Raw genomic sequence first — 26680 nt, forward strand, 5'->3', positions numbered from 1 at the left:
TTTGATTCACAGCACATTTAATTTCAATTTAACTCAAATAGTGACAAATTCCTTGTTTAAAAAAACATAAATACAAGAAAGTGCAACAGTGAAAAAGAAAAGAAGAAAACAAGTGTAGTGAACGCTTCACAAATAGTTAAAATTCAGCTCTGGGTAACTCTCTGGATTGCCTCCACCTGGGGAAGAAAACAGATTAACAATTCAATTTGCTCAGATGAAGGTGAGACCAAGTGTTGGTGATAACTTTCAGGGTTTTTACCTTCTTCCACAGCTCGCTGCAGAAGCTCCAGAAGAATGGATGACAAAGACAGTCCAAGTCCATCAATGCTCTGGTTGAGAGTCACTGCAGATGCAGAGCAAAGACATTTGAAAAGACAAGAAAGGGCACAACCAAGACAAGAAAGAGAGAAAATACAAACATAGCCGGATGAGGAGGAGATGAATATAAGAACGGCTTTAAATAATGATATCAAATTGATATCATGCAAGTTGTTAAGTACCACTTTATAACAAAGACTCCTTTTGAAAGTGAATGTAACCATTAATAAGAGCAACTTTTGGGAAGCCAGGTTGTGAAACATTTAAAACTATTTTATGTAGGACTGAGTAAGCCATTTGATTCATTGAATGGTTTGTAAAATTTCAGAAATTATTGACATCTTTTCTACTCTTATTTAGTCCGAGCAATAGCACAAACCTCAAAATTATTAATAATAAAAAAAGCGAATCCTCACATTTGAGAAGCTGGAACCATGTAATGTTTTTACATGAAAATCAACAAATCTTTTCAGTTGAACTGTAGACCTATATATTGTTAGGTACAAGAGTGTTACACTAGCAGTACAGTAGTTACTTTATAACAAATAGTAATATCTTATAAGATTATCAAATGTTTTGTATATAAATATCTTAATTTATAAAGCAACTAGTTACTAAAGCTTTCAAATAATTGTAGTGAAGTGAAAAGTATATTATTCCCCTTTGAGATGTAGTGCAGTAGAAGCAGCAAGTGGCATGAAAAGAACCCAGTACCTTACACTGGTACTTAAAGTAAGTACAGTACTTGAGTAAATGCATTTGTAGAATGTAGTTACATTCCACCACTGCAATTAAAAATGTAAATAAGAGATCAAATAATGATTTTTACTATAATCCAAGTTTGCTGTTATGTTAATACATTGTTATTAAATTAATTATGGTTTTCAGCTATACTGCAAATTTTTAAGACGCAAAAATAATACTGCACCAATGCTTACATAACTATTTTGTCTTTATTTATACCATTGGCTGCAGAGCATCACATTTTACACTCACCTAGATGTAAAGTGTCCCCTTCCTCCCTGCCAGTGCGCTCCAACACTGAGCGGTGTCCTGCTGTAACACATCAGCATTCAACATTTATTTCTCTTCATTTGACAAGACAGCTAAAAACAAGGCAATTCCACAGTTTTACATTTCCTCTGCAAATTCTTACATGCTCCTTTTAGGTATAAGATGGCCTGAGGGGTCCAGTTTCTCCGCTGAGAAGTAATGAGAAAGATATGATTTTATTTCTTAAAGCATTTATAAATGGAAGAGGAAAAAATCAACTTTTACCCACCTGAGGTGCACTCCAACACTGGGTAACCAATGTCACCACAAGGAATGAGACTATTAGAGACATTGCTGAACCCTGTAATGACATTTAGTTTAATTAAAAATAACATTATTACCACTACTACAACTACTACACCCTCACCACCACCATTTAATAAATAGTTTATAACACACTATGTAATTGTAAGCAATAATGAACAGTATTTGTCTGCAATTATAACTTCTTCATTAAAAACTTTTATATTGTTATATTTTATTTTCATTCATTATCTGCTTACATACACATATGGGTGCCCACAGAAGGAGTAATAACGATAAACTCTTATTTCTGCTTGTAACTACATTACAGCGTGTTATAAAATTTTTACATATGCTGTATGTTTATAAGTATTAAATAGGGGGACTTTATGTTTTACTTATAACTCAATCTCAAAGTGAAGCAAAAGTTTAATTAATCCCTGACTTCTCTGGTATTTTAAGAAAAAGTAAAATAGTACAAACACTGACAAAATACAACAACTACTGGTACTACTACTACTAGTACTAATAATAATAATAATAATAATAATAATAATAATATATTACCGTTAATTTGTGCTCTTCTGCAGTCTGCAGCTTGAGTTTAAATGTATGAGTTGTGCTTCGTTCTCCTCTGTCACTGCTGTTACATGACTTAAAAAACAAAGCAAAGCACCTCATTATACTGCGTCAGTGATGAGGGTGAAAGGTGGCTTCATTACGTCTCGAGCAATTTATCAATTGACGGCAGTGACAGGTGCTGTTAAAGCTGCCACTGTCCATTAATAAACTGTCAACGTGCAGTGGCAGCACGCGAGAGAGGTTTAAACCTCTGTGAACAGCAGTCTCTTCACAGGGTCGCCGGCGTGCTGACGTCACTGGTGAGATTTATGAATGAAGCGGATGTCAGTGAGGTAGGTGGGTGTTGATCACCCCCTGCACAGTAGTGTTGGGGAATGTAATTTAGTTGTGTAATTTAATTACAAAATAAATGTAACTGTAATTCTTTACAGTTACTAGGAAAAAATGTGTACTTAAATTACAGTTACCGAAAATGTTCATGATTACATTGGGGTTAAATCTGAATATTTTCTGTAAAAAGCTAGGCTATATGTTTAATAATAATTATTATAATTTTTTCTAGTGCACAAACTCTTCCTTTGCCATTTCCAGCCGGTTAGTCAAGTTTGATGCTATTCTGATGCTTTTGATTGATTCTCATGTTTGAATTTGCAACGGCCCGTGTCTGCCAGTAAAATTGCCTCTGTCTTTTGAAAATGGTTAACAGTTGAAAACATTCATTAGAAATTTAGAAAAGTAAATAAAAAGTAATTAAATGTAAGACATTATATTACTTTGAAAAGAGAATTAAAATAGTTACACTACTATTACATTTTAAATAGGGAAACTTGTATTCAGTAACCTATTACATTTCCAAAGTAAACTTCCCAACATTGCCTAAACGATACCTGGGGCTCAGGAGTGTGTAAAGGAAATGGTAAAAACACTTCAAATTGTTGTGTACTGTATTGTTAATGTGGCTGTTTATATGTTCTAAAAATAAAACATTATTTTAAAAAACAAACCAGTTCCTGTAAACGTTTGGTGTCTTTATCCCTTTTCATTTGAACGTAACAGGTCAAAATGCACTTACAATTGCTTTCTTGCCACAAGTCAGATGAAAAGATTGTAGCACTAGCAGCCGGTTAGCTTAGCAAAAAACAGAGGGTGGACTGCTAGTCTGGCTATGTCCAACAGCTCCTACCAAAACTTCCAAAACTCACTAATTAACATGTTACATTCAGTCTATGGTTACATCTCGTTTGTTTTATCAGTACAAAAACAAAAAAACCTTAAAAACAATGGGAGGACAACACACTAAGTTACTGCTGTGTTAATGCAAAAAACACCTTTACAAAAAAAAAACAAAAACACACTTTATTTCAAGTATGCACTTACAAAAGTTACAGTAAAACATATCCATAACAATCATCCTAAACCTTTTTACACAACAGGTCAGGTTTCCTCACCCACATAACATTTAGCTCAACATTATTTATTTTTTAATGTACAAAATTCCAGTAACACTTCATTGAAGAAAAGCTCTCAGTGACTGTTCAGGCACACAATCTGGAGGAGTATACGCTGTGTAGAGCTCCTGACTCTCCGCTGAGTTCATCCAGTGGCCCCAACTTATAAATATCAGACTGGAATGATACAAAACAGGAGACCTGCTTCCAGCTTTTAAAATTAAAGTTAAAAAAACTCTTGGTAACGTTGTCCAAGTGGCGGTCGGATACAAAACATCATGATGTCAGTCAAACGTCCACAGATACACTTGTGTCTTCTGTGCAGAAACATGTTTGGATTCACAGTTGTGGAGTGGCAATGACCAAAATATACAGTCACTATTGGAAACTAGGATAAATATGGAAACTCTTCTCCAGTACAAAACCAGCCCACTGTTATACCATATTGTTGCTCTCACCAATTTTATCCACCAGCTGAAAGAGAATAAGAGACCAATCTAGAGTTAGTTTTTAAAACTTTTAAAAATTCAATGCAAACAAAGTTTAAAGCTCAGAGGAAGATCACGAGGAAAATGTCTGTGAGGAGGTTCGTTTGAAAACAAAATATTTTACCTGAAAAACATTATTAATAAACTGATTGGGTGTCCGTCAGATTTTTTTATTTCACAGTTGCAGTTTCTGATCCATTCAATAAGACTTTCTGGTGTGAAATTACTTTGTAGAAATTGTTAAAATGATAGTAATGAAGCAGCTGGAAAGCTTTAGTTTTTCTTACCCTTCCTCTCCAGTGAAAACCATGTATCTCAATATTGTGATTTTGAATTAAAATAATTCTGGATAACTGAAGTATATCTATCCTAACTTTTTTTATTACACTGGGATTAGCTGGAAAATGCATCATTACAAAGCTGACCACAGAGCTACTACAGAACAAATACTTTTGCTTAAAATACTTAACATGCTTATACTTAAATAAGGTTTTCAATGCAGGACTTTTGCTTGTAGTGGGGTATTTTTACAGTGTGGTATTAGTATTTTTCCTTAGAAAAAGAAGTAATATATTGACTGAAGTGTTACCATATAATGTAAACATTATTAAAACAAATAAGAGAACAAGAGGAGGCCTACATTTTAATTATCAAAGGTATGATTTAATTAAAATATAATGCACCACACTTCTTCCACCACTGGGAACAGATGATATCATGGTCTGAAAGTCTTTGGAAAGTACTAAGAAGGAAGTTTTCCCTAAAGAGGCAATTGTATCTGAAACTAAAAAACCCTCCAGATTTGTAAAATGTCTTTACCCTTTAAGTGTCTGTGGCTGAATGACAACAGTACACCACATACACCAGAGTTACCATGTTCTGATAACTGATCCTGAACACTTACAAAAGTCTCACACAGACAAGAGACTCTAAGTGAGGAATCCCACGAGGACGCGTTCAGAATAGCAGAGACATTGTTCTCCAGACAAGAGAAAGACTCACATTTCAGTAAAAGCCTTCCTATCAACACGTTTTAAAAGAATCTACATGTTGGCAAAATAATCCCAACTATCCTAGTTTCATTCAGACCTTCATTAGTCTTCATTAGCAAATGGACTTCACCAAGGTCAAGAATCAACTTTAATGCTTGATCATAAACGGTATTTATTCCTGTTTAAGAAGCTAAAATCTGTGTTTACTTTGCAGTACTCTTTGCTATTTTAAAATGATTTCCAACTTTCCTGTCAGAAATTGATTTTAGTCTGTCAGTACTATATTAAAATCACTTGCAGAGACTTGAAACTTGCTTGAGATCTGTAATCTATCACGTTGAACATTTAATCACTTTTATTTACTTTAGTTATTTTTTGTCAATTTTCACCGAAAATGTTCATGATTACATTGGGGTTAAATCTGAATATTTTCTGTAAAAAGCTAGGCTATATGTTTAATAATAATTATTATAATTGTTTCCAGTGCACAAACTCTTCCTTTACCATTTCCAGCCGGTTAGTAAAGTTTGATGTTATTCTGATGCTTTTGATTGATTCTCATGTTTGAATTTGCAACGGCCCGTGTCTGCCAGTAAAATTGCCTCTGTCTTTTGACAATGGTTAATAGTTGAAAACATTCATTAGAAATTTAGAAAAGTAAATAAAAAGTAATTAAATGTAAGACATTATATTACTTTGAAAAGGGAATTAAAATAGTTACACTACTATTACATTTTAAATAGGGAAACTTGTATTCTGTAACCTATTACATTTCCAAAGTAACCTTCCCAACATTGCCTGCACGATACCTGGGGCTCAGGAGTGTGTAAAAGAAATGGTAAAAACACTTCAAATTGTTGTGTACTGTATTGTTAATGTGGCTGTTTATATGTTCTAAAAACAAAAATCATCATCATCAAAAAAAAAAAAAACAGTTCCTGTAAACATTTGGTGTCTTTATCCCTTTTCATTTGAACGTAACAGGTCAAAATGCACTTAGAATTGCTTTCTTGCCACAAGTCAGATGAAGTGAGGTTAGCTTAGCAAAAAACAGAGGGTAGGCTGCTAGTCATGGCCAACAGCTCCTACCAACACCTCCAAAACTCACTAATTAACCAGTCTATGGTTAGATCTCGTTTGTTTAATCAGTACAAAAACAAAAAAACTTAAAAACACTGGGAGGGCAACACACCAAGTTACTGCTCCTGACACAAGAACTACATAGGTACATATTTACTTTAGTTATTTTTTGTCAATTTTATTTTGTCAAGCACTGTCAAGGTATTGTCCCCCATGTTGGTGCGTTTCAGACCTTCAGAGAAACTCAGACAACTGAGACTGCTAAGAGAAATCTTTTTAATAAAATAAATAAAGCTGCAGCGGTTATTTTTCATGCAAAATTGCCAAGCAATTCCCTGGTTCCAGCTTGTTAAGCAATTTTTACCGTTAATTTCTAGCTATTTTTTTTTTTTTTTTTTTTTTACCATTTTCTGACGTTTTATAGACAAAACCATAAATCTAGAAAAGAAATGGCAGATTAATCAATAATGAAAAGAATCTTCAGTTGCAGCCAGCAGTGAAAGAAGTATTCAGGTCTATTACTTAAGTAAAAGTAGAAGTACTACAGCGTGAAAATAGTGTTACAAGTAATAGTCATGCATTTAAGTTCTTACTGAAGTTAAAAGTACAAAAGTATTGGCATGAAAATATACTTAAAGTACCAAAAGTAAAAGTACTCAAAAGTACCCAATTCAGAAATAAAAATGTTGTTTTACTGGATTATATTTATTGATGCATGAACATGTTCACGGCTTGCAGCTAGTGAAGGTGGGGTTAAAATACTTAGATTACATACTGCCACATATTTAATAATACATCATAATTTATTAATTGATTGTATTTATAATGTAAATCTGTAAAGTAACTAGTAACTAAAGCTGTCACATAGTATAAAGTAGCATAAAATGGTAAAGTACAATTCAAATACCTCAAAACTGTACTTAAATACAGTACTTGAGTAAATATTATTTAATATCATTCCACCAATGGTTTCATAAACTACTAAATTAATCTTTAATTACTGCTTGCCTTGGCAGCCTAATGTTTTTGTCAACAGCTTGTAAACGCAGTGTTTTTCATGATGTCCCTAACAATTATAGGATGTTGTTACTGCTTTTGATATGAACCAAAACCAAAGTCAAAAACATCCCTTAACCACATTAACACATACAATAAAGTAAAGGGGGCAGAAAAAAACGTGTTAAATATTCTTTGTAATGAATTAGCCATCTCAAACAAGTCTAAAGTCTCAAATAACTTAAAGGGTAATTCCTGTACTTTTTAAACCTGGGCCCTATTTTCACATATTTTGGGATCAAAATGACTAGTAGGTACACAAAAAGTAGGTACTGCAAAAATACCGAAATGATCCTTTAAAGGGATGTTCAGTTTGCGTTTTGCAATTTATTGGTGGTCATGATAAACTTACTGTACTGATTCCTGGTAAGCCGAGCAAAGACCCAAGCAAAGGTACTCGTCTGATGAAGCCTACTGCCACTGGGAAGAATCCTCTGTTAAAGAGAGAGAGGACCAGGTGAGACCAAAACATATTAATCATGTTAATTAAAAAGGTTTTTTCTTCTTTCTGTGTGAGCTGACCTGAATAAGAGGAAGAAACCATAGATCTCCAGAACGACTCCAATGATCGGCCAGCCGATCAGAACCACTAACACTCCTCCCAGGAAGAAGCTGGTGGCTTTTACTTTGTGTCTCTGGAAGAAGAACCTGAATGTTCGCTCCAGGCCGATAACGAAGGACAGACCTGAGACAAACAGAATCTGCACAAAAAAGCAAACACACACAATACAATCAGAGGTGTGACGTCTATCAGGTCATACAAGGGAGATGCTTCACTGTCACACAGTGTGGTAACAATGTTATTGATCAACTTACATTTCCAATGGCGAGGAGAGCTTTATCAAAAAACAGCATCATCCCAAAGAAGAGGAAGAACACACCGAACCCTGTCAGCCCCATTCCAATTTCTGTAGATTTTAAGAAACAGAACAGTTATTATTACAGCCATGTGGTAACATCACACATCATAAACTGTTTTTAGGAAACTGAGCAGCTGCAGACACTAACAGGGTACAACAAGAAAGAAAGACAGAAGAAAAATAAGACGTTAAACTGGAGTTACTTAAGCACACAAAAAATATCATGGATAAATGTATTACACACGTAAGTAAAAATGACTTAAATACTAATAATATGGTTGAGACTATATTCATTTTGCCAAACTGTTTATATAAACATAGCTTTTCTTTGATTATCACTGGCTGTATGAGGTCATTGTTGGCAATGTTGCAAATCACCAAGGAGGACTGCTTAAGGACAATATTGGAAATAAGAGACAAAGTACCTTGATCTGTAAGGTATCTTATTTTTTTCCAGCTTAGCCCAAAAACAGACATTTCAATCAACAGTTTCTCAAATGACTCAAATTCAATACATCACAATAAAAAATAAATATTTTATCCATATTGCAAACTCCCAATTCAGTGTATTAAATATTCATTTTCTAAATAGTTTTCAATCAATTAATTTTAATCTAGTTATTTTATGAAAATGAAAATGTTAAGACTTGCTCACATTTCCATATCTGCAATTACTTTAAATGGATTACTTCTGTATATTTTATAAAACCAGATTTAATACTTCTTTGCTTTTGCATGGGTGATTTATATAATTGAGTTATTAAAATGTTAATAAATTAATAAAAATACAAAGCTTTAATGCAATAAAACCAATCAATAGTTGATACCATGAATGCATATCAGAAGGCTATCAGAAGTCAATAAATCAATAATTTCCAATACATCCAGTTTTTTCTTCATTTAAAAAAACGTGTACAGCTACGTGACGTAACTATGCCCTCAGCCAATGGCGTTTGAGCTGCTAACCTCATCCACTCAGTAAAACCGGGTTTTACGCACAAACACTACAAAAACACAAGAACAGCGGAACGCATATAAACTGGTCTTACTTTGTGAATCCGTGAGGGAAATCATTTTGGCGACAGCTGGACAATTTATCAAATCACACGAAGCTCGTAGCGACTCAAACCTGCTGCTGCCGCCGTTAGATGCCAGCGATGAAGGCTAACGCTAGCGGTTTGTTACGTGACGTCTTCCGGAGCCACGCAGGCACGTATTCTTACAAAGATCGTCTATGAGTACAGATGTTCTCACAACCTTCAATTATTTTTCTGACAGCGAAATAGTTGCTTGTTACTTTGCGGGCTAACATCTACATTAGCTACAAATCATATCAACTTTTACTGCAGGTCTGCTGAAACTCTCAGTTCTTTTAAAACAAGACCGTAGACTTTTCTTTTTTTCGCTGCCTTTTATTAAATCAAATTTCAGGATGTAGAATAATAAATTACACTGCAGTGTAACTTTTACTGTCTTGTTTTATCCTGTTTTTATTTTCTATTAAACTCTTTTAAAAAATGTATCCTGATTTTAATTACTATTCTACTCTTTTTAAAAATATATAATAAAAAATGTATCCTGTTTTTATTTTCTATTTAACTCTGTTGTTTTTATGATTTATGGAAAGCACACAAATTGCCTTGTTGAAATGTGTTGCCTTTAAAATAAATGCACTTTATATGATAAAATACCCAACAACATATTAAATGGTCTCCCATCATTACATTTATTCATTTAGCTGACGCTTTTATCCAAAGCGACTTACAATTGCTATATAGATCATAGGTCGTGCGCCTCTGGAGCCTGGTCATATTTTATTTTATCATTATTTGCTACATTAAAACCAACTGACCAGAAAACTGTTGTCAGAGCTGCACTGCTCACTGTTACAAGATGTTAGACCAACAACATTTCACATTAAGTCAAAATATTGAGAACTTGCATATGAAATTCTTTTGTTGACAGTCAAATCAAATATTCATTGAATGGCCTTGAATATTGTCTTGTGATGTTATGGTTATTGTGTGTGTCTTGGTCTCTGGTGTTGGTTTATGTCTGTTATGTTGCAAATGGAGCTGCTTTGGCACAAGAAATATTTCAATCTAACAGTAAAATATCAGCATCATCAACATAAGGGTCCAAATATGTCCAGTTTTTTCACATTACAAGTATGAATGAATGGAGGTGTGTTAGTAAGTTGACAGAGACCCCTGCTGTTACAACATTTATTAGTGTGTGGGTCAAGAAGTGAAACATGCTTGGGAGATGTAGTCCATAGCGAGCAGTGTAGCGGTGTTTTCCTGCTCTGTCTGTCTCTGTTTTGATTCTAGAACTCAGAGATCCGGGCGGAGTGAGACCTCTTCACTTTTTTTAAACGAAACTACTAATCTGCGCATGCACGGTTGAACATTTCTGCGCTTCACGACTGCGCAGCGATTGCGCCGTTAACTCATTAATTAAAACAAATCTGTTCGTTAATTTTCCCACATTTGACTAAGATTTACTCCTCATATTGTTGACCAGACAATGTATTTAATTTGTAATGTTGTCTCAAATACATAGAAGGTCAAGGACTCTGCGTACTTTTATTTCCGGGTATTTCAGGAAAGAAACTACAATTCCCACGAGCCCAGATGACAAGGAAGAGCGGCGCGACCTCATTCAGACGTGTCCAACAGAAACAGGAGTTTGTGTGGAAGCAGAAGACCTCCTGCAAAACATAAACTGCTGCGTATTTGCAAAAATGTACCGATCGGAAATCTGTTTTATCAAGTGACACTTTTTCCCGCCGAGTTTTTATAAACAGGGAACAAACATGGGAACAGGTTTGGCTATTGGTCTTGTTTTTATCGGATGCTGTAGCAATGTGGTGTCTCTGGAGCTGCTTGTAAGGTCAGTGACAAACTTAGACTGCTAATGAACTCATGTCGACTATCCCGCATAAAAGGTTTCACAGCCGAAGCATATTTTTCTTGTGACTTCCCACTGCACAAATATTTGTTACTATGGAATTGATAAATTAGCATGTTATCAGAGGTGGAAAGTAACTATTTAGGTACTAACTGCTAAGTGGCCTTTACATGTTTTTCTACTCGGGTAGAACTTGTGTACTGTTCATGAAGTGGTAAACCGAGTGTGTGAAGGCAGTTACTGTAGTTAACCTGTGACACAAACAGCAGGACGATCCACTTAAGTTTGTCCTGGAACTGTTTTTCCCATTAATGCAATCTGTGAAAACGTTTAAAGATGTTTCCAAGAGCAAAACATAACTGTGGAGGACGAGGTTGGAAAGCTGTATTTACCCTGACATCACAATGGTTATTTCCCTGGTACTATCATAAAATAAGATACTAGAGAACTTAATTCATTCCAAAGGTAATTATTTTGGCCAAGTTGTTTGAAAAACATAGTAATATGCATATATAATATAAATGTAAAACATATGTATGATAAGAAACCATCAATACATAAGTAAAAGTCAGATGAAATGAGAGAAAGTACGGCGCGAAGTACGACCTAATGAAAAGAAAGTATTAATGAAAGTGCAGGCACTGGTTGGTTGGTTGTTTTATTGGATCCTCATTAGCAGTCGCTAATCCTCCTCGTGTCAAATCAATGTCCAAAAGAGAAAATACGAAATAGATAAAGCAGCTTCATACAACACAACCAAATCAATAACAACACTAAACTTAAGTATTTGTTTGACCACATACTGAACTATAGCTCGCTAAAATGTAACTGGATCTGTCGATGTTAGCCCGATTTTTCAAAGAAATTTCAATAATAATTAAACAAGCACATTTCCCTGGCCCATTTTAAAGTAGTCAGTTTTTTGCAGCTGCATCATATACAGCTAAAACATTTTTAGCTTTACTCTTGAATCTGGGTATTTTCTTGCCTGATATCTGTTCTTCAGAGAATTTCCAGGATGTGGCAACATAGTCACCTTTGCTCAGTTTTTATTCATTGCTCTGGAAGGTTTCATCTTTGAAACTAACTTTGGGAGGAAGAAACCAGCAATTCCTGTAAGGTAAGAAAAAAATCAACACATTGATGGAGTTTGAACTTCCTGCTGCAGGAAAGATTTTGAACAAACGCTAAAACAAACCTGTTGCGTCCCTTTTTACCCCCAGAAACTATGTGATCATGGTGGCCATGTTCTTCACAGTCAGTGTGATCAACAACTACGCTCTCAACTACAACATCGCCATGCCATTACACATGATCTTCAGATCAGTAAGAATTGTTGTTTATCTGCTTTTCACCTCCATTTTTTGATTTTTCACATTATCGCTTAACCTCCATCTATCACCTTCACCTCTGTCTGATCTCTGAGGTCAACCTGCTGTCTTGTTTGTCTGCAGGGATCGCTAATCGCTAACATGATCCTGGGAATAATCATCCTAAAGAAAAGGTATAACTACTTTCTCTGACGTCTGACAACAATAATACTTAAGACCTTGGCTACATGAGGACGTGTCTGCAGGTTAAAAGCATCACAGTGCATCAATATGCAGTTTGATTGCAGTGTTTGGCCTTCTCACCCTGCAGGTATTCTGCCAGTAAATATCTGTCTATAGCTTTAGTTTCAGCTGGTATCTTCATCTGCACCATCATGTCAGCCAAACAAGTGGTGAGACCTCTGCAGAACACATTGCACTATAATAATGTCTTGATTTACACTGTCTTGAGCTTGACTTGTAACTATTTTTTATATTCACATGTATTTTGTCATTTTTTTCATGCAGAATGTGGCCAGTGAGGGATCAGAAGAGCAAGGCTTTAATGCCTTGATGCGCTGGCTTATAGGTGAGTTTGCCTTTAAATGACATTTCATTTGGAGTAGGGCTGCAATTAAAAATTATTTTCAGAGAAAACGGCTAATCTGCACATTAAAGGTGCAATCTGTAAGCTATGGCAAGAATTTTAATTTAAAACATTTTTGTTAAATTATCATTATCAGAAAAAATTAAGAAGTAACTGTTCTGTAGTTCATTGCACAGATATCTACTAAAGTTAGCATGCCAACCAGCTAGCCGCGGGCCCGTCCTCTGTTGTAAAGTTCAGCCCCCATAGTTTCAGCTGGGAGATGTGTGTGAGCAGTGTGTTCGCCATGTTTTACAAGCTCTCTTAGCTTTTTTTTTGTCTAATAAATAAACATAATAAACTTACAAAATGTCAAGAAATGAAATATTCTTACAGCTATTTTCCTTATCAAACTGAAAAATACAACTGTACACCTTCTGAAATCAGGATTATCCCTTTTTGACAGAATGAATTGCCTCGATTACTTATCGTAAATCAAACTTCATTCATACTCAACAAAAACAAAATAAAACTCACCAAAACTGTCTTGGTTAGTCTTTACACTGTTCCAGACTCCACTGATAAAAACAGTAATTTTACCTCACAGAACACAGGAGTTGCTGGTCTACCGCTGCCTCGATCGGTTGGTTTGTTATTGTGTGTTAAAAACCCTAAAGTCACACAATAACACAAATTAACCGATCGAGGTAGCCGTAGACCAAAGAGATAAAATGTATTATTTTTGCCAAGGTGGCCTTGACAAGAGAAAGGATCTTACTCTTTGACTATAGATCTGTCTCTCTATGGATATTTTCCAGGTTGTCAGACACTTATAATAACAATCTATGCCTGTCAGTGGTGAAAACAAGCACTTTAGTGGATGTACACTGACAGGGCACAACTGCCCACAAGGATTACGTTGCAACCCAGTTTCGCTGGAGTGCGCTCGCTCAATAAATAAAATGTTTTCCCAATTAGTAGACAAAAGCATGGGGAAATATATTCGATTAGATTAAACCTTATTGTCATTATGCAGAGTACAAGTACAGAGCTAATGATCTGTGAGTATATGAAAAGCGTATAGAGGAGAAGTGGACAGGGTTAGAGATTTGATTAGAGATCTGATTTTTGTTTTCTGTCCATTCAGGTATTGCTATGTTGACCTTTGCTCTGCTGATGTCTGCCAGGATGGGAATTTTCCAGGAGACACTGTACAAGCAGTATGGAAAACACTCCAAGGAGGCCCTCTTCTATAATGTGAGTTTTCTTTCTGCTCCGATGTACACGACACTCCCAAAAGACTCAAATAGCTTCAAGGAAATTCAAGCTTCATTTGCGTTGAATAAGTTAGACTCTGTTTGTCCATCTTGTCTCTTTGTAGCACTGCCTGCCTCTGCCGGGCTTCCTGCTTTTTTCCACAGACATCTACAACCACTGTGTCCACTTCAGTCAAAGCAGTGAGTCTCATCCATACATTCAAGGAAAGGTTGTTGTGGGTGGAAAGTTTTGTATCTTTACTAACTTTAAACTTGTTTCTCAGCTCCTGTAGTTGTTCCTGAGGTTGGATTGACTGTGCCGATAATGTGGATCTACCTGCTGGTCAACGTCATCACACAGTATCCTGAAAACAAAAGATTGTCTCACTGGCTTGTATATATTTATTGTATACATTTTCTCACACTCTTGTTGCAGACTTTAACCAGTTTTTCAGGTATGTGTGCATCCGTGGTGTGTTCATTCTGACCACCGAGTGCGCCTCGCTGACGGTCACTCTTGTGGTGACCCTGAGAAAGTTCCTCAGCCTCATCGTCTCCATCATTTATTTCCAAAACCCCTTCACTACCTGGCACTGGGTGGGCACGGCCGTGGTCTTCCTGGGCACTCTGCTGTACACGGAGGTGTGGAGCAGCGTGCAGGTGGCTCTGCGTGGACCCGACGTCAAGGAGAAGAAGGCGGAGTGAAGAAGAAGGGACTGGTGGTCAAATAGAAAAACAGCAGCTATGTTGGACTTCAGCAATTTTATACAGTTGTTTCATTTTGTTTTCATACTTGATCACACATCAGACACACAACGGTTTAAAGGAGAGGGCTGGTGAGATTATATATTTTCATCATTGTAAATAAACCCAGGAAAAGACCAGAAATCAACAGTGTTAGTTTGTATCAAAATACTATTCGACCTCCCGACTGTCTCTGTGTAATTCAGGACAAAGGCCTTTTATTCCTACCGAATCTTTAGGGCTGCTTTTTATTAATAACGGATCACATGACTACTTAAATGTGAAAGGGGTTGCTTGTAGTGATAAACCTACAGATAATTATCACTTGACTCTGCAGTTCTTCCCACCTTTTACGGAGCTTTATAACGATTTTCAGCTTGTTTAGTTGTCTAGCCCTAAACGTTATTATTCTTTCTCAACGATCTGAAAGTGTCGTTTTTGGCTGCATCAGCTTTCAGCAAAAAAAGCTCTAAAGCCTACCCCAGTACGCGACCTGCTCAGCACCAAACAGCAGACAGACACAGTTAGCGACCAGCTGGTCAACATAGTGGAGCATTTAGCCGACAGAGAGCGAGATATTTCCCTCAAGAGCTGGTGGAGACCAAAAACAGAGCAAAAAGTACAGTGAAAATTGGACTTTATCAGGTTGCTCTATAAATGCTGTGTGTAAATAAACTGGTTGCAGTTTTACCATATGAACTTAAGATGATGATATGTCTAGAGCTGCAGAGATTAATAGATTAAAAGCAAATAAATTGGCATATTTTATCTGTAAATAGTTTTTAATTTTTTAAGCAAAATCCCAAACAGTTTCAGATTCTCAAAAAATACTGCTTTTTGTTTTTGGTCTTCACAATATAGTTAATTGAATATTTGGGGGCTTTTGACTGTACAACAAAACGTTTGATGATGTGACCTTCTGCTCTAAGCTATTGCGATGGGCTTGTTTCACTGTTTTATGATCTTTCATTGACCAAAAGGTTATTGGATAATGAAAATAATTGTTAGTTGCAGCCTTACTGTAGATATGTTGATGTTGTGTTCAGTCTGTTTCCACAGTTATTGCAGGTTTAAAAACAACTAATATATAATTTTATTTTTTCAAAAGGTTAAATAATTTCCTAAAACAGCTGGGAACTGTAGTTTTTAGCCAACACTACAGGAATGGGGGGAGCTATTTTCAGCTGCAGATTAATACACTGTTGGTACACTGATCAGTATTTAAAGCAGCAGGACTGTGTTTTGTTTAGGCTTGACTGAAAAACATACATTGGGCTTTGATCAATTCATTGTTGGTTTCAGTCTTTAAATGGGAGTTGTTGATAATAAAAATATTGAAAGAAAATATAGAACATCACCATCCCTTATCTTTGCCATTAGTATATCACATCCATAGATGCAAACTGTGTTGCAACTTTTATTTTGTCTAGAATGTTGTTCAAATATTTATTTTCTAAAGGTGACAGCTAGTTTACTCCATACTAGCATCGATGCTACCGTTCATCCAGTAGGTTTACACTGAACACTTGCACTGTTGGGGATGATTTATGGACCATGTAGTAGCTGTAATTTCTTTTCTCTTCTATCAAATTGTCTCAGGTGTATTTCTCATCTGGAAACAGTAGGAACAAATCTTTACACTCCCTGCCCGCTGAAATTAAAATGACAACCTGGCTACAAACATAGAGTATAAGAGTCTCTGTAGCCCTCAAATGATTTATCATAAAATGTGCTTTTTTTAAGATGGGACACAATGTTCCTTTAGGTTTCACTGACTTTAAAACGCGTCAACCAATCCAGAGAGGCGGTGTTCAGCTCCATCCAATAGCAGCTGCTGTTGTTGACACTCAGCGGTGGGAGGGGCAAATTGTTGCAGCTGCTGGGACATGATTTCACTGAGGACACTAATCCACGTTGTGGGATTAAATCACTTCAGTATCAAACACAGTCTTGGTAGTATCTGCGGCTACAGGTGTGGATGGGGGGGAACAGCCCGAGTCATTTCTCTCATGAGGATGATGAAGAAGGCAGAGGAGTTACTTTTGTCAAGGGCATTCGGGTGAGTTTGAACTGGGAGTGAAATATTTAAGGAAAATGTATTTAACGCACAGTCCCTGCAGAGTGCGCGAGCCTTAATCAAATTCTGTGATGTAGGCTAAATCAGAATTATTGATCTCGCCACCATGTCTGTTGTCACTCTCCAGCACTGGTGGGGTGTTGGTGTTAGGCTATATATAGAGAGAAAATGGTCGGTTGTCACATGGACTAAAAAAAATAATTCTGCTTAAATAATTGATGATATTATTAATTATAAATGCAGTTTTTTTTAATTTCTTAAAACTAAAATCACTATAATTAAAGGAACTTTAAGTCTGTAAAACAACACTTTTAGCCAGTGGTGGAAAGTGGTGAAAACTAAATACATTTACTCAAGTACTGTTCTTAAATATAATTTTGAGGTACTTGACTATTTCCATTTCATTCTACTTTGTACTTTATTCTACTCCACTACATTTCGTAAGGAAATATTGTACTCCAATAAATGTATTCTAGTTAAGAGTTCTAGTTAAGCCTACTCATAAATTTGCATATTCTGATTATAATTATATCAATACAAAATATTAATCTTAGGATGTGTTATTATAGGTTAAGATACCCAGCAGTATATAAAATAATTCAAATTATTCAAAACTTTGATCAGGTATGACTTAAATACTTCAACTATATAACCCTTTGGCTTCTTTTCATGTGTCCAAGAGCCTTGTTTTGTAAAATCAAATCAAAGAAGAGACATTTTAGAAAGTAAGGATACAAATAAAAACTTCCCAGATATTTTGGATAATAGCCAAAAAGCTACGGTGGCTCCCAGGGCTCAGTGAGGAATATTTTTTTGAGGACTACTTTTCGTTACCTCGCAATACTTTTGCATTCCCTCGCAATATGTTTTGCATTCTCTCTCAATACCTGTCTTCTTCCGTTAGCCTACTTCCGAGCCATATGCTCAGCTGCTCTCAGCGCAACACTCCAGCTTATTGAATTTTACTTTTTTTATTGAACGGAGAATTTCCTATGTTGATATAGTAGCCTGCTACTGCTCAATAGGCATATTTATGTAGGCTTTAATCAAAAAGGACCAGGCACCACGGCGGGTGATCGCTCCAGAGGAGAGGGAAGACAGCCGGGATAGAGCCATGCTGGCCCAGCTTGGACTAAGGCTGCTCCCGGTAAATGTCCGGTCTGGAGGAGATGGGACTCATGCTGCCACACACCGGAAAACTGAAGACTGTTAAGCCGACATCTTTACACAGACCTGCCCCATCAATGTCCTGGAGCATGCAGCGGGCACACCGTGTTCTGTCAGAGCGCAAGGCTCCGCCGAGATGAGAGGAAGCTAATGTTAAGTAGCCTACTTCTGATGATGCTATTATTTAAATAGGTTAGAAATAGGCTATACAGGTGAACATACTTCAGATTTGGGGTTGCACTATTAGGCTACGCACTTTATAATGCTCCAGCCCTGCATGCCATTCTCACTCCCCTGACAGTATACAGATCAGCTGTCTGGTTTAGTGTCATACTGTAAATTACCCACTTATTTGTGCGGGCCCGACAAATAGTGAAAAGCTCATAAAATAACCTACTGAAGATGCATTAAAAATTACAAATGATTCAATAAATGCCATTCTTTCTTTTGGCTGGCCAGCATGTCTATTTTTTGTTTTGTGTCTTGTAAGTTGAATAGGCTATTGTGACTGTTTTTAGCACATTGGACCGCATGAAACGGCATTTCGTTATTATTCGGTATGTGGATCAAGACCTTGCAACTCACATTATGCAATACTGTCCACTCACTAGCCTATAGGCTACATGTTCATGCTGCTACGGCAAGGTATTGCGAGGTAACGCAAAAGTATTGTGAGGGAATGCAAAGTAGTCCTCAAAAAAAAATTCATAGTCCTCAAAAAAATATTCCTCACTGAGCCCTGGGAGCCACCGTAGAAAGCTAAGGATCTATCAAGCAAACTGCAGGATCGCTATGCAGAATGCTTTGTCTTTTGTTGGCTTTAAAAAAAAAAATCTTTATTTTTCTTTCTCTTTTTTTCTTTATTTCTCAATGTCTTGTGAACATGTTTAACTAGTTGTTGTGGATTCCAATAAATGTGCTACTGCACTGCATCTCTGGAATAATATAGTGTAGTATAATTGTTAGCGGTGTTGAAAGAAGTAAGTAGTCTTTACTTAAGTAAAAGTACTAACCCCACTCTGTGAAAATACTCCATTACTGGGAATTGTCCTGCATTCGAAACCTTACTTAGGTAAAAGTATGTATTATCAGCAAAAAGTACTTAAAGTATCAAAAGTTAAATTCCCCTTAATGCAATAAAATGGTCCCTGTCAGTGCTTTACTATGATATATTATGTTTTTGGATTAATCTTACTGATGCATTAATGTGTTTCCATTTTACTGCTGTAGATGTTTATGATAGTGCTAATTATAACTACTTTATATACTCTTAGGTAGTTTAATCTACAGCAATGCATCATATTCTCAGTTTGTAGTGTCACTGTGCTGTGAGAACCACATATCTCTAAAAAGTCAACTTTTCATGAGGTCAGAAACTGCCCTGTTTTCAGTTTTTTTTTTTGATGACGCATTTTCCAGCTGAGCGGGGGTTTAAATAGTTTAAGCTTAGGAGGATTTTCTGAACACTAAATCTCTAAGTTTATTAGAAAAAGTTTTATTCAAAATCACAAAATTTGAAGCTACATGATTTTCACTGGATAGGAAGTAATCGGTAATTGTAATCTTAAAAGTAACTTGTAACTAAAGTACAATATTCACATCAAGAGATGTAGTGTAGTAGAAACTGAAACAGGACAGAAACAAAGCTGCATTTAATAAGTATTTCTGTTGCTTCTCTTCTTTTGTCAGCTTTCGGACAAAGTCATCAACCGGATGAAACCGCCTTCAAAGGTCGTCGGCCCTCGGCTCTCACAGAATGAAAGTCCTCCTCCACCTGAAACACAAACACCCACTCCAGTTCCCGCCCCCTCTGTCAAACACTTAATACCTCTTCTGACACCGCCTCCTCCATTCATCCCCCCTCCACCTCGTCCTCAGGAAGCCCCATCCACGCCTCTGTCAGTGGAACCTGCTCCTCCTGTAAAACTCATCCCTCCTCCTCCTGTGAAGTTTCACTCATTTCCTCCTACCGCTGTAGAGCCTGCAGCCCCGCCTCCACCTGTAGAGCCCAAAACTCCACATGTAACTGAGCCTGTTGTCTCAGCCCCTCCTCCACCCCCTCTTCAAGAAGTCCCATCCATGCCTTCTGTAAAGTTTCACTCCCTTCCTCCTACGTCTTTGGAGCCCGCAGCGCCACCAAAAACTCCACCTGTCACCGACCCTGTTTTTTCTGCCTCTCCTCCACCTCCAGCTGTACCTACTCCTCAAGTAGAAGCACCTGTACAGCCTGAATGTGCTCCTCCTCCAACACCTGCTGTAGTAGAGCCAGTAGTCTTACCTCCTGTTGAATCCTTGATCCAACTTCATGTGGAGCCAAAAAGCCCATCTACACCCCCAGAAGCTGACCACATCATCAACCCTATTGTTCTACCTCCACCTGTGGAGTCCTCAACAGCAGCTGTAGCTCCACCTGAACCTCTAGCTTTATCTCTGTCCTCTGAACCAACTCCTGCAACTACAATTGAACCTGCTGCTGTAGCTCCCTCTGTTGAACCTCTTGAATCCCTTGTCCTGTCGACGCCACCAGTGGAAACGGTTCAGCCTCCGCCCACTGTTGAATCTACACCAGTAGAAGCAATAATCCCACCCTGTCCTGTTGATTTAGCTCCAGTTGATGCTGTAGTTTTGTCTCCGCAAGTGGAGCCCACTCTTGTGGAACCTGTAGTCCCATCAGCTGCATTTGAAGAAGTGCCTCCACTCATGGCTCCAGCTGACGACACACTGCCTCCATGTGAACTGGCTCCACCTCCACCTTCTCCAGAGCCTGTCGCAGCACCCTCTGCTGTTCCAGAGCTCATCTTTGAAGAGCCCTCCCCACCCTGTCACTGTGTGGAGGTGGCAGTCGTGCCCGCTGATGCACCTGTAAGTGAACCTCTCATAGACCCTCTAGCACCACCTCCACTTGATCCAGCTCCACCTGCTGAGGAGCCCACTATCACCCTGTCTCTGCCGCCTGTTGAGGATGAAGTGCCTGTTGTCGCCTCTGTGCCAACACCTGCAGCAGGTGAGCTAAACATCACAGGGTGGATGTTCATGATTGTAGCAACTGTTTGAAATCAATCAACTCAATTTCTTTTTCTTTTCTTTGTTCCATTCACAAACTGAATGTGTTTACATGCAGCTTTGCCCATTTCTTCTGAAGTGTTGGAGGAAGAGATGAGGCAGAAGATCAAAGAGGAGATGCAGAGAAGTCTGGAGGAGGAGATCAGCCAGAAGAGGCACGAGCTGCAGCGACAGTAAGAATTAAAATTACTGTTAAGTTATACTGTGTTTCTGTCATTTGGGTCCTGACTTTGACTGATAAGATAAAATAAAGATGAACCGTAGATATTATGTCAACCTGAAGTAAATGTTTGTGTAAATTGAATATCTTTTTGGTTTTATTTGAACAAAAAAAGGAATTTAAAGATGTAAGCTTCTTGAAAAGTAAATTTTCTTACATTTATATAGACAAAACAAATTTTCTATTTAGAAAATAATAAGCAGATTAACTGATAATGAAAATTGTTAGTTGCAGCCCTAATACATGTTACACTAAATATATATGAATGTCGGTAGCGTAATATAATTGTGATTGTCCCCAGTGGAAATATTTTTCTTGTGGCCCTTGCCCCAAAAAGCATTTTTGTGTATACACGGGCGTACGGATGCACAGCGACTCCACACAATCGCAAACCTTCAGCACCACAGACAGCAGCTAAAATGCTAATCTTATGGGCTGCCCTTGACTCAAACCTGCTGTCTCCGACCATCAAACAACAAGCACAGCAACTCCGTATATGAATGGGTGACAGCATCTGATCACGATCCAGGTGGCAATTATTCCTGTGTTGCACCATCTGTACTTATGCCACTGATGAATATAGTAAAATAGAAATTAGAAAAACTATGAGGCACAACATACAAGTGTGGGTGCACCACATGAATGAAAGGGCAGGTTAGTGTGGCACCATGGTCCTGGCGAAATGCTGTCTTACTTCAACGTGTACTGTGTATATGGCTGAAATGGCAATGAAAGCCTACTTAGTTAGTTACTTATCAGATGCTATATTTCAAATGACAAGCAATGAATTAACTGTACAGAAAGAAAGTATCAACTGCAGGAGGTGTAAGGCTGCTTAATACTCTTTTCAGTTAACTGTCAAATACTGTTGTCGGCCGATTGATTTGAATTGTTTTGTGTATAAAATATTAGAAAATAGTGAAAAATGTTAATTTAGTCATTTAAGTTTGTCTTTTGTCCAACAGACAGTTCAAAACCTAAAGATATTCAGTTTACAGACAAACTAAAGCAGGAAATCTTCGTGTTTCAAGAAGCTGGAACCAGCTGATTATTGGCAATTTTGCCCGAAAAATTTGTTTTGCATCACACTGCAAGAAGAAAATGTAATAAAAATGTGATCTGTGTGTGCACGTGTGAAGGCTGGACAAGATGAGGGCTCAGGCTCAAGCAGAGGCAAAAGCAGCAGCTGAGGCTCAGGTGGAGGAGCAGGTGAAGAAGACGCTGGAGCTGGAGAAGGCGGCGTACATGGAGAACCTGACAGACGCCATCACGAAAGAGCGAATGAAGACAGAAGATGAGAGGCTCATGGTGCAGCTTTATGTAAGCACAAATAAAACATGCCTGATCTATGTGTGCCATGATCTCTCTTGTAAATATGTAGTTCTTTCCTTCCCTTAATATCTGTTTCTTTCTTGCCCTCTTGTCTTATTTCAGTGGATGGAGATGAAGGTAAGATGGGGGAGAATTTATACATGCATGACTCACTTTTTCCACTTTCGTTCTGCTCTAATCTCACTTTAAAAAGCTCAGAGCTGTGTTTTTTCCCGTGTGGAAATTTGGTATTGTCGTCTACAAAATATGAAATGATTAAAATGTAGTATTTGCATGCGTGTACTGGTTTTAGAGGTGTGATGATGCCATTTTAAACCCACACAGGCTCATCAACTGGAGGAGAGGGAGAACCATTTGAAGAAGCTAAACGCTCTGTACAAGGAACATGTCGCAAAACTTGAATCAAAGGTGAGCAACAGTTTGAGTATTTCTCACCTGACAGCTCCCTCTCTGGACCTTCTAAAAACCCACCTCTTTACAAAGGCATTTAACCCTAATTGACTTTTATTGTTCTGTCTCTGCAATTATGTGTAAAGCGCCCTTGGGTCTCGTGAAAGGCACTATATAAAGTTTATTATTTATATTATTATTATCTCCTCCGTAACATTAAATATTTATGACTCAAGCAATGCTCGGTTAAAGTTTCGGTGTTTATTAGTTTATTAGCTGTTATCGATATTTTTATACTAGCAATGTATCAAATGACAATTTGAAAGGGGTCGCTTATAGTGAGGAACCTACAAAGAATTATCAGCTGAATCTGCAGCTCCCCTTGGCTTTAAAGAACTGTATAGTTTCAAGTCTTTGTTTATCTGTCCAGCCCACAACTTTACTGTTTTGGATCACTCTCGCTGATCCCATAGTGTTGCCTTCAGTGGAAAAAGCTCTAAAATCCACAGGCACAACCTGCTCAGCACCAAACCGCAGACAGACACAGTTAGCGACTAACTGGTGAACACAGTGGAGCAGCTGAAGAGCCACATATTTCCCTCAGGAGTTGATAAGAGACTAATAAAGGAGCTAAAAGAGTGAATATGAGACTTAAATTCATCAAGCGATCAGAAGCATGACTCCAAAAAAATGATAATGTTGCCCTGTAACAGCTGGATTTGTAAATAAGCAACTCTTTAACACAGCTAACACTTTGTCATATCAACTTCAAAGGTGATGTCAATGTTCACAACTTGTTTCTGCTGCCTCCCAGTGGGCCAAAAAATCTGTTATTGCAGGTTTAAAGTGAGAATGTGTAAACTTAAGTAGTCTGTAGTGTTTAAACTTGTGTAAACACTATATAATAGTGACAATATCATTAACAGTAGTGGCAGTAAGTGAGAATTAAAGGATAATGGTAAATGCGTAAACATAATGTAGTAATAGCACAGGTAGAGAAGAGTCATAAAGTTTGGTAACATTAGCTACCGTAAGATACTGGTGATATCAGACTAAGACTAAGACAGATTATTTTGTGTTTGTGTAGAGCCCCATCGCTCTTAGTAAGAAGGTGATTGGGAAAATGTGTTTTCAGGGCCTTAAAGTAATGTTTTTGATCAGTAAGGGGCAGTGAGACTCAACAACTGGATTATACAAATTCAGATTTACAGATTATTGTTATTTTTCACAGACAAATATCAGCTTTGTGCAAGTAACTTCCCTCAGTATTTGTTTACAAATGACAGTTTGATTGTATGATGCAGCTGTGATATTTGACCTTAGTGGTAACGTGGTATTTTTACCACTTTTGACAGTGTAACGAGTTTTACAAAGTGACTGCTGAGAGCTTCCAGAAGGGCAAAGAGGAGACTCATAACCGTTTTGCGTAAGTTCAGAATCACTGCGTTTGTGTAAATGCAATAATTATCTGCAAATCAATAATCAACTCCTAATGATAAATAATCATTTTTATAGTTCATGGGGTTAGATTAGTACGGTTACAATTTGGACTGACATATGGTACAAGGACAAAATAACTAGAATTAGTTTGAATAAATTTGTTGGTATTAACTACCAAACCAACATGATGTTTTGATATTTGCATCTGTGTTTTCTCTCTCTCTCGCTCTCAGGCGCTTTGATATCCAGCCAGTGTGTGGTGACTTGCAGAATCAGATTTTAAAATGCTACAAGGCAAACACAGGAAAGACTCTGTCCTGCTCGAGTATCGCCTCGGCCTACATGCAGTGTGTGGACAACGCCAAGAAAGTACGGCTTGATATATACAAAAAAATTTTTTTCTTTCTTCTTTAACCTCTCCCACTGTCCCTCTTTACTATCCCGTTGTTGTTGAAATTCTTGGAGCAGTTTATTTTTTTTTTTTCAGAATAAGATCCTCAGGATGTCTTACAAAGCAGTGTTTATTGAAGCCTAGCCGGGGTGTCTGGCAGACAGAGTGAGAACACAATGCAGTGACTACCAAATCTCATGAATACCACTTGGTCCACAATATTTATCTCTCTGCTGTCCCATAGTGTCTATGGCCTTTCCCTACAAGGTCATTTTTACTGGCCTAAATCTGAACAGCCAATCTGCAGGAAACATTACCTAAGTCACGTTGAGATCAGGAGGTCACATGTATTGCATTGTAAGAGGACACAGTGAGTCTGTAAACATGCGAGATGGGAGAAACCACCGTTATCTGCTAGCCTTGAGCCTGAACTACAGTGTCTCCCTATCAGCCCAGCTGTCGTCACCCTGACAGGGAGAGGGACAGAGGCAAATAGCTATGTCTAAGGAGTCTACTTCTAGGCCTACAAGTGACCCCGAGTGTGACCTGTATATGACCTGTTCCTCTCCTGTTACCCACAAGTAAAATTTCCTCACACCCGTCACTCAGCGTTGGTAGCATTTTAACCCATTTCTACCCTGCGTCTACAGAATAAATTCAGCACTGGAGGTTAATGCGGACCGCTTGGTGAGGACGACAACGACACCTGAAAGCAAAGACAACTTGATGGACAGAAATCAGCAAACAAGACGAGTTACAGGAAAGGCAGGAGAAACAACTCCAGCTTTTACGTGCATCCGGAAGAAGTGCCAGATATCAGTCAGACTTGTCAGGTCAGTAGACAGGTCTGGCACTGGTGTCACAAACATTAGCAGCAGCTGGGTCTTTAGCTTGGAAGCCATGTTTGCTACCTCTCTGGTTCTTGGGATCGTCTTAAAACCAATTGTGCCGCAACAGTAACCGATGAATCACATAATTTTTAAATGTTCATGTTTGTAAATGAGGCAAAACACAACAATCAGAGGAGCAGTTTGTGTGTGTGTGTGTGAGAGAGAGAGAGAGAGAGAGAGAGAATGACATCCTGCAAAATCAATGTTTGTGTGCCTTGACATCTATGAAAGTTAATTATCAGATTGCAGATGCATGGAAGAATTGTTTAAGGAGCAGAGTGTGACATAACAAAGACCAGTACGTGTTTTTGGTTATTGGATTGTACATACATTATTTCAGGGGTTATTTCTAAAGCATGTAAAAATAAATAAGTCTCAAATTTTGTTGTGACACTTTTTGTAGAAAGTGTTGGCAGGTGGTTGCTGCCATCTTGATGTAAATTAGGAGCACAATTGTGGAGGTCTAATCCATATGCCATTAAAATATAATTTAACCACATGAGATCACAAGATCTCCAGTATTTTCTTCTGCTGTTTAGTGCAATCAAATCCCAGTTTAGATGCAGAGAGATCATGAGCAAATATGGACTCTATGATATCAAGAATGACGAAATTATGTACAACCAAAAGAAACTACATTAATTCTTTAATGTGGCCCATGTTTTTGTTTGTGACAATTAATGACAAATGAAGAGCTATATTGAAGAAAAAGCCCAGTGGCAGAGAAAAAACAATACGGGGAAAGCTTTAACAAAAACATCTTTGTCATTTAGTAACCTTTCAC

General features: G+C 37.6%; 4 protein-coding genes across 7 annotated transcripts; 2 read left to right on the forward strand and 2 right to left on the reverse strand.

The window, feature by feature from the left end:
- On the reverse strand, positions 1–2430 carry LOC123962373 (spexin prohormone 1-like). The gene is made up of 6 exons (XM_046038454.1): positions 2182–2430; positions 1601–1672; positions 1475–1520; positions 1315–1374; positions 260–343; positions 1–176 (listed from the first exon to the last, which is right to left on the reverse strand). Exons 1-6 carry the CDS (start codon positions 2293–2295, stop codon positions 127–129), a joined length of 426 nt encoding a protein of 141 aa, XP_045894410.1. The 5' UTR covers positions 2296–2430; the 3' UTR covers positions 1–126.
- A 779-nt stretch (positions 2431–3209) lies between these two features.
- Positions 3210–9327, reverse strand: LOC123961885 (vesicle transport protein GOT1B-like). Its single transcript, XM_046037658.1, has 5 exons — positions 9170–9327; positions 8077–8168; positions 7783–7961; positions 7613–7694; positions 3210–4118 (listed from the first exon to the last, which is right to left on the reverse strand). Exons 1-5 carry the CDS (start codon positions 9192–9194, stop codon positions 4080–4082), a joined length of 417 nt encoding a protein of 138 aa, XP_045893614.1. The 5' UTR covers positions 9195–9327; the 3' UTR covers positions 3210–4079.
- Positions 9328–10615: 1288 nt separating this feature from the next.
- On the forward strand, positions 10616–16607 carry slc35b4 (solute carrier family 35 member B4). The gene is made up of 10 exons (XM_046036710.1): positions 10616–11012; positions 12037–12150; positions 12254–12356; positions 12485–12534; positions 12672–12753; positions 12869–12929; positions 14074–14183; positions 14308–14383; positions 14467–14542; positions 14638–16607. The coding sequence occupies exons 1-10, from the start codon at positions 10936–10938 to the stop codon at positions 14885–14887; spliced, it is 999 nt and encodes a 332-aa protein (XP_045892666.1). The 5' UTR covers positions 10616–10935; the 3' UTR covers positions 14888–16607.
- A 133-nt stretch (positions 16608–16740) lies between these two features.
- LOC123961379 (proline-rich extensin-like protein EPR1) lies at positions 16741–26398 on the forward strand. Of its 4 annotated transcripts, XM_046036706.1 has the most exons (9): positions 16741–16985; positions 19860–21174; positions 21292–21406; positions 22593–22773; positions 22888–22902; positions 23110–23193; positions 24531–24601; positions 24849–24984; positions 25657–26398. In XM_046036706.1, exons 1-9 carry the CDS (start codon positions 16905–16907, stop codon positions 25678–25680), a joined length of 2022 nt encoding a protein of 673 aa, XP_045892662.1. In that variant the 5' UTR covers positions 16741–16904; the 3' UTR covers positions 25681–26398. The 4 variants fall into 4 exon arrangements, with proteins under 4 accessions (XP_045892662.1, XP_045892663.1, XP_045892664.1 ...); XM_046036707.1 differs by lacking the exon at positions 22888–22902; XM_046036708.1 differs by lacking the exons at positions 24531–24601; positions 25657–26398.
- Positions 26399–26680: the final 282 nt, after the last annotated feature.

The sequence above is a fragment of the Micropterus dolomieu genome, linkage group LG22 (genome assembly GCF_021292245.1).
Source record: "Micropterus dolomieu isolate WLL.071019.BEF.003 ecotype Adirondacks linkage group LG22, ASM2129224v1, whole genome shotgun sequence".
Classification (NCBI taxonomy): domain Eukaryota; kingdom Metazoa; phylum Chordata; class Actinopteri; order Centrarchiformes; family Centrarchidae; genus Micropterus; species Micropterus dolomieu.